The 7,905-nt window shown below is 45.6% G+C and overlaps 1 protein-coding gene across 1 annotated transcript in view; it reads left to right on the plus strand.

Moving 5' to 3' along the window:
- The window catches only part of CPN1 (carboxypeptidase N subunit 1), a 40,572-nt gene that overhangs the window by 1,300 nt on the left and 31,367 nt on the right, over positions 1 to 7,905 (plus strand). Inside the window, exon 2 of the mRNA XM_037739564.1 lies at positions 5,308 to 5,504. Coding sequence (XP_037595492.1) covers positions 5,308 to 5,504 — 197 coding nt within the window. The remainder of the gene's footprint in view (positions 1 to 5,307; positions 5,505 to 7,905) is intronic.

Consider the following 7,905-nt stretch of genomic DNA (forward strand, 5'->3'; position numbering starts at 1 on the left):
TAAGCTCACTGCAGCCTTGACCTTCTGGGCTCAGGTGATCCTTTCCCCTCAGCCTCCTACTTAGCTGGGACCACAGGCATGTGCCACCACCCCCGGCTACTTATTGTATTTTTAGTAGAGACGGGTTTCATCATGTTACCCAGGGTAATCTCAAACTCCTGGGCTCAGGTGATCTGCCCACCTCAGCCTCCCGGTGTTGGGATTACAGCCATGATCCACTGCACCCAGCCTGGATTCTTTTTTAGTTTTTTTTCTACTATAGAAAGCAATCCATGTTTGGATTAAATTTAGAAATTAGATAAGGAAAAAATAATAAAACTCACCCCAAATCCCACCACTGTTAACCTGTTGATGTATATCCTTCCAGACTTTTTTCTATGCATATTTAAACCCCCGACACAAACACATGTAATTGTTTCTATAGAAATGGACTCAAATTATAACTGCCCTTCTCATTTCACAATCTGTATGGACAGCATCCATGTCTACAAGTACCGATCTTCATCATCGTGGTGTTGGCTGCGTAACAGCTCATTGCATGACTATATGTAACTGTCCATGTATTGATGGACATTCAAGTTGTTTCTAATTTCTCATTGCTTTCCTTACCAATTCCTCCTTCAAATTGTCAACTTCAAATCTCCCTTTACCTCTCCACTTCCACATCCCCTGCCCGAATCCAGACTCCATCACAAGCTGCCTGAATGATTGCGCTGAACTCCTAACTGGTCTCTATTTTTTTTTTTTTTGAGATGGAGTCTTGCTCTGATGCCCAGGCTGAAGTGCAGTGGTGTAATCTCAGGTCACTGCAACCTCCACCTCCCTGGTTCAAGCCATTCTCCTGCCTGAGCCTCCCAAGTAGCTGGCAGGCATGTGCCACCACACCTGGCTAATTTCTTTTATTTTTAGTAGAGACAGGGTTTCACCCTGTTGGCCAGGCTGGTCTCGAACACCTGACCTCAAGTGATCCACCCACCTTGGCATCCGAAACTGCTGGGATTACAGGCGTGAGCCACCATGCCCAGCCAGTTCTCTAATTTCTAACTGCTGCACTCTTTGAACCTTCCATTTGGTACACAGATGCTAGAAAAATTTTCCTAAATCCTTACATAATCCCACTTTCCTGCTTTAAAAGCCTCACACTCAATGGACTGGCTCTGAAATTCAGAATATTGCATGGTGGCGGCTCAAAGAAGGCCATGGGGTTACCTAGGATAATTGCCTCACTTTAAAGCTGCACTTTCATAGCAAGCAGCCTGCTGTCAATCAGATCATGTGTTCACTGTGGAAGCTTGCGAGTGTTCATGGACATCATGGGGTTAGCCCCCCAACACTCCAAGCCTCCTTCTTGGTGCTCCTGTACTTTCTAGCATTCAAAGCCTTCCTTGAAGCTTTTTCATAGGACTCTGGCCCTCACTATTCCCTCTTTTCTCTGAAGCACTATAACTGCTATTCACTCATTCATTCCTTTCATTCCTTCATCCATTCCACAAATATTTACCAATCTATAATATGCAAGCACTTTTGTAGTCTCTGGAAGTACAGCAGAGTATAAAACAACGACCCTGCCCTCATGGACCTGAATTCTAGTGGGGGTAAGACTGACAATAAATGGGTAACTAAGTAATACATATTACATCAGATGGAAATAAGTGCTGTAGAGGAAACTAAATCAGGAAAAAGAGATAGGGATGCCACGGAGGAGGACGGGGAGAGGTGCTCAGGAGAGCCGTCTCCACTGAGGCGGCTTTGAGGAGAGCTGCAGGATGATGTGATGGCACATGCTGTGCTGACATTGGGGAGGAAAAGATGGGGGCAGAGGGAAGAGCAAAGGCAGTGCTCTGGAGCATGCTTGGCACATGTGAGGAACAGCAAGGGGGCCAGTGCGGCTGTAGCTGAGTGAACGAGGGGAGAGCAGGAGAGGAGGTCACAGCCATGTGATGGGGCCACCAGGCAATACGACATCATGCAGGGCCTCATAGGCCCTGGTAAAGATTTGGGCTTTTACTTTGAGTCAAGTGAGAAGCCACTGGAGGGTTTTTTAAGCAGAAGAGAGACTCGATCTGACTCAAAGTTTTTAAAGATCACTCAGAACAGGGGTCAGCAAACTACAGCCTGAGGGCTAGCCACCTGTTTTGGTAAATGTTTTATGGGAACACAGTCACGCCCATTCACTTTTATCTTGTCCATGGCTGCTTTTGCTGGAAGAGTTGAGTAGCCTTGACAGAGACAGCACAGCCCGCAAAGCCTAAAGGATTTACTCTCTAGTCCTTTATAAAAAAGTTTTGTCAATCCCTAACTCTGGAGAATAGACTTTAGAGGGGCTAGGCAGCTGCAGGGAGACCAAGTGGGAGATTTGTGGCAATGACCTAATATTGCCAATAGTACCAAGCTTGAGGGTACAGGGGCTTGACCAAAATGATAGCAGTGATTGTTAGGAGAAGTGGTTGTATTCTAGATATATTGACAGCAGAGGCTGGCTGTAGTGGCTCATGTCTGTAATCCCAGTACTTTGGGAGGATTGCTTGAGGCCAGAAGTTTGAGACCAGTCTGGGCAACGTAGTGAGACCTTGTCTCTATAACAAATTTTTTTAGAAAATTAGCCTGGCGTGGTGGTGTGCACTTGCGGTCCCAGCTACTCAGGAGGCTGAGGTGGGAGAATGGCTTGAACCAAGGAATTTGAGAGGCTGCCTGGAGCTATGATTGTGTCACTGCACTCCAGCATGAATGACTGAGCAAGACCCTATCTCAATAAATAAATACATGAAAGAATGAAAAGAAAAAGGAGAACCAAAAGAATCTGATATTAAGCATCTACTAAGTGCATGGCACTGTCCAAAATTCCATAGGATAGTCCCAGACTTATAGATTTCATAAAGCAGTTAAAAAGTTTCTTTTAAATAAGAGACTGGAGATAACTAAAACAGATCTTCCAAATTTTATTTTACTGAATAAGGATGTGAAGAAACTACCTGCCATCTATTATATCCATCCTTTTCTAACAGAAAAGACATTTTAACACCAAGAAAAGTAAGAAAGACATAATCTACAATTAAAAAAAAATACACTAAGATTAAAGAATACCCACAATAGAAAATCTACCACATGATTCTTGTGGGTTATCAGCATTCCTCTGAGAAAAACTGCTGTAGATAGATAAATAATAATGGATGGTGTCACAAATTAAAAATTATGTACACTGCTAAGGCCAGGTCCAGTAAAGGAAACAGAACACGTACAAAAATAGGTAAAACCCTGCCAGGCACCGTGGCTCACACCTGTAATTCAAGCCCTTTGGGAGGCTGAGGCCGGCAGATCGCCTGAGGTCAGGAGTTTGAGACCACCTGGCCAACATGGTGAAAACCCATCTCTACTAAAAATATAAAAATTAGCCAGATGTGCTGGCAGACACCTGTAGTCCTAGCTAGTTTGGAGGCTGAGGCAGGAGAATCGCTTGAACCCAGGAAGCGGAGATTGTAGTGAGCCAGGATTGCACTACTGCACTCCAGGCTGGGTGACAAAGCAAGGCTCTTGTCTCAAAAAAAAAAAAAAAAAGTAAAACCCAGGAAGTCAACAGAGGAGCGCTCTCTCTCATCAAGGAGAACCCAGGATTACTTCCCAGAGTATCATGTGGACTGGGCCTAGAAGGGTGGTGAGAAGGATCTGGAAATGAGAAGATGAAGAGGTACAGAACCAGAAAAGTCGTGGAGGCAGGAAAGTGTTGGGTGGGAGAGAAATCACTTGCAAGAGCCTCTTCTTTTAAAAGAGGGCAAGAGCTGGGCCCTGTGGCTCAGATCTTTAATCCCAGCACTTTGGGAGGCAGAGGCAGGCAGATCATGAGGTCAGGAGATTGAAACCATCGTGGCTAACACAGTGAAACCTGTCTCTACTAAAAATACAAAAAATTAACTGGGTGTGGTGGCAGGTGCCTGTAATCCCAGCTACTTGGGAGGCTGAGGCAGGAGAATTGCTGGAACCTGGGAGGTGGAAGTTGCAGTGAGCCAAGATCACGCCTCTGCACTCCAGCCTGCGCAACAGAGCAAGACGCCGTCTCCAAATAACTAAATACATACATAAATAAGGGCAACAATGATTTTCTTCTCTTTCTTTCTTTTTTTCTTTTTTTTCTTTTGGGAAATGGAGTCTCGCTCTGTCACTAGGCTGGAGTGCAGTGGCATGATCTTGGCTCACTGCAACCTCCGCCTCCCAGGTTCAAGTGATTCTCCTGTTGCAGCCTCCCAAGTAGCTGGGATTACAGGCACCCACCACTACGCCCAGCTAATTTTCGTATTTTTAATAGAGATGGGGCTTCACCGTGTTGGTCAGGATGGTCTCGATCTCTTGGCCTCGTGACCCACCTCAGCTCCCAAATGCTGGGATTACAGGTGTGTACCACGGCACCTCGCCATGGAGCGATTTTCTCTAGGTGATCCCAGAAGCTTTCAGATCCTCAATTCTCACCTCAAGTTAAACAACATGGCCAAAGAGAAGGCTAAGCAATGAGACATAGTAGGTGCCTTCCTATTCTGTGCCTCCAGACTTGGCCTGCTTGGATTTGAAGGAGTGATTTTAGTTTTCTTGAATTGCAGTGGGGAGAATGGAGAACCAGCTCAGTCCTGCCCACAATCCTATTCTTTGCATAGGTGGGGTGGGAGGGAGTGGGGAAAACCTCTACCAGCCCACTCAATCTTAGAGCCATCTCTGCAGAGCTGGTCACCTCTGCTCACCTGCTGTGTTCTTGTTCAGATGGAGCAAGAAACTTTTCGAGGACCAGGAAAATTAAGTTTTCAACTGGGATCATTAGCAGCTGTTAATGCTAAACCTAGAGTACTTCATGAGAGCAGGTTCTAGGGAAACATCCTTATCCTGAAAGGTTTGTCTCTGAGAAGCAGTGTGCTACTGTAAATGGCACTGTAGTGCCACCTGGGCTTGGACCTCCATCACAGCCATTAGCTAGGCAACCTCAGACAAGTTACTTAACCTCCTCCATCCTTATTTCTCTCACCCTGAGGCTATTACTGCCCACTTTACAGGTTTTCTGTGAAGATTAGCAGTATTGAACATAACTGTCTAGTACACTGCAGGGGCTCAGTAAATGGGACTGATTGTTATCCCTGGCATGAATTTTGTAGCCTTTGTCATTGTAATTGGTTAAGAAGGAGCTCAGGGATTATTGCAAAAGACCCAATTTTTTTTTTTTTCATTCATTACTGAAAAGGAGAAAAAAGGTCCTTGTGCAAGGCTAGGCATCAGTGGCACTTCCAAGCTTTCCCCATCTTTTCCCTTCCTTGCATTTCTTCCTTGCAGTGGAGCCGGAGGTCAAGTATGTGGCAAACATGCACGGCAACGAAGCGCTGGGCCGCGAGCTGATGCTGCAGCTGTCGGAGTTCCTGTGCGAGGAGTTCCGGAACAGGAACCAGCGCATCGTCCGGCTCATCCAGGACACGCGCATTCACATCCTGCCGTCCATGAACCCCGACGGCTATGAGGTGGCTGCCGCTCAGGTACGAGGTCCCAGGGAGATGCTGGGGAGAGAGGAAGGCCTTCTTAGGAAATAAAGGCCGGTGGACAAGATGCCTTCTCCGTCCCACTGTAAATGCCACAAATGTTAAAAGACAAAATGGCCGAGAGAAAAAAACCCCACCAGAAATATACGAAAGGACGCAGATGAGGCTTCAGTCCTACAGCACCTCAGGCAATACATGTGGGCTCTCTCTGAGCCTGCATTCCCCCGACACCTTTCCAGATGACCTCAGGATTTTACTGTGAGGATTAACGTGGCAATATCTGTGACAACACTTTATAACCTGGAAATTACTCAACCGATGTGGAGGGATATTGCAAAATAAAGCTCCTTTCCTAACCTTTTAGCTTCAAACACTAAATACCTTTCTTCCTTCCACACTACATTTGCATTTGCGGAGAAAATATCAAGGACAACAGGCTTTCCCCAGAATTGCGGGGCGGGGGGGGGGGGACGCTAATTCTAGCTTCTTCATACTTTATTATGTTTCCATAGAGTTGTTTACTAGTATAGTACTTAGCTTGTTGATTCTATATTTTAGAGTTATATTTGCAGTAGGACCAATAAGAAAAAATGTCTAAGGACTTTAAAAAAATTTTTTTTTGAGACGGAGTCTTGCCCTGTTGCCCACGCTGGAGTGCAGTGGCGCAATCTCAGCTCACTGCCACCTCTGCCTCCTGGGTTCAAGTGATTCTCCTGCCTCAGCCTCTCGAGTAGCTGGGACTACAGGTGTGTACCACCATGCCCAGCTAATTTTCTGTATTTTTAGTAGAGATGGGGTTTCACCAGGTTGGTCAGGCTGGTCTCCGACTCCTAGCCTCAGGTGATCCACCCAGCTTAGCCTCCCAAAGTGCTGGGATTACAGGCATGAGCCACCACGCCTGGCAGGACTTTTTACTTTATTTTCTAACATAAATTCAAAATATCAGAATGCCTAACATCATTATTATTATTATTATTATTATTATTATTATTATTAACATCTTGAGTGTTTTGGACCGATGTGCTTAACTTTAAATCAGTGGTTCTGTTTTGTGGCTGTACATCAGGATCACAAGTGAAGATTTTGAAATACAGATTCCCAGGTCCCACCCCAGACCTACTGAATTAGAATTGTCTAGGGTGAGGCCAGGAATCTCTCTGTCTTGCACAATGGAGATGTTCCTTTAAAATCTGTGTTTATAAGGTGGGGTTTTCTTAGGCAGAGTATGTTAAGGCATATTTTAAACTGTCTTGAGGATAGGGCTGGGGGGTAAGTAGAGACAGAGAGAGGAATGGAGCCAGGACATTGAACCAAACACAAACTTGACTCTTGCAGTCTTACCACTTCCTGCTGAAATGACTCACAAATGAAAAAAGAGAACTTTGTTTCACCACTGGAAGGTGGGTACCATCAGCGTGGTACTCAGTACTCTTCCTCGAGACTTGAGTTCCCAAAGAGCAGGAAAATTAGAAAGAGATGTGGGAGGGAATCCCAGCCTGGCTGATTTCCTTCTATTAGTCCTTTCCTGTATTGCAGTGAGGAGAATGGAGAACCAGCTCAGTCCTGCCCACATCCTTTGCAGTAGGTGGAGTGGGAGGGAGTGGGGAAAACCCCTGCCAACCCACTGAATCTTAGAGCCATCTCTGGGAAGCTGATCACCTCTGCTCACCGCCTGTGTTCTTGTTCAGAGGGAGCAGATCTTGAACCTGAACCCCAGAGAGGACCCATCAGGTTCTCAGACTCTCAGAGATACCTTCCATATCCAGAGGCAAGCTGTCTTCATGGCTAAACAGAGAAGACCTTCCTGGACACCAGACTTTAAAGCTGCTTGTAGGTAGCCAGAATAATCCCACCAAAGATGTCCACGTCTAATCCTTAAAACCTATAAATATGTTATGTTATTGGGCAAGGAAGAATTAAGGTTGCAGATGGAACTAAGGTTGCTAATCAGTTGACCTTAAAATAACCAGGAGTACTGGGGGGACGGGGCCCAGTGTAATCAATTACAATGATCCTTTAAATGTAGAAGAGGGAGGCCAAAGGTCACAGTCAGAGAGAGATCTGAAGATGTTCCACCAGCTGGCTTTAAAGATGGAAGAGTCAAGGAAGCTGGAAAAGTCGGAGCACAGATTCCCCTAGACTCCTGAAAAAACGTAGCCCATTGACACCTTGCTTTTAGGCCTGTGAGACCCATTTTATTCTTCTGAACTCCAAAACTGTGAGACAATTCACTCATGCTGTTTTAAGCCACGAAATTTGTGGTAATTTGTTACAGCAGGAATAGGAAACACAACACTAGCCCTGTTTATGGGAACCTTCTGTTAGGGGAAGCCCCTTCCTGCCAGCCTAACTATTGACCAGTATGCAGGGAAATTAGCGGATAATGACCAGAGGTGTT

The sequence above is a fragment of the Cebus imitator genome, unplaced genomic scaffold (assembly GCF_001604975.1).
Source record: "Cebus imitator isolate Cc_AM_T3 unplaced genomic scaffold, Cebus_imitator-1.0 Scaffold71, whole genome shotgun sequence".
In the NCBI taxonomy this organism is placed as follows: Eukaryota; Metazoa; Chordata; class Mammalia; order Primates; family Cebidae; genus Cebus; species Cebus imitator.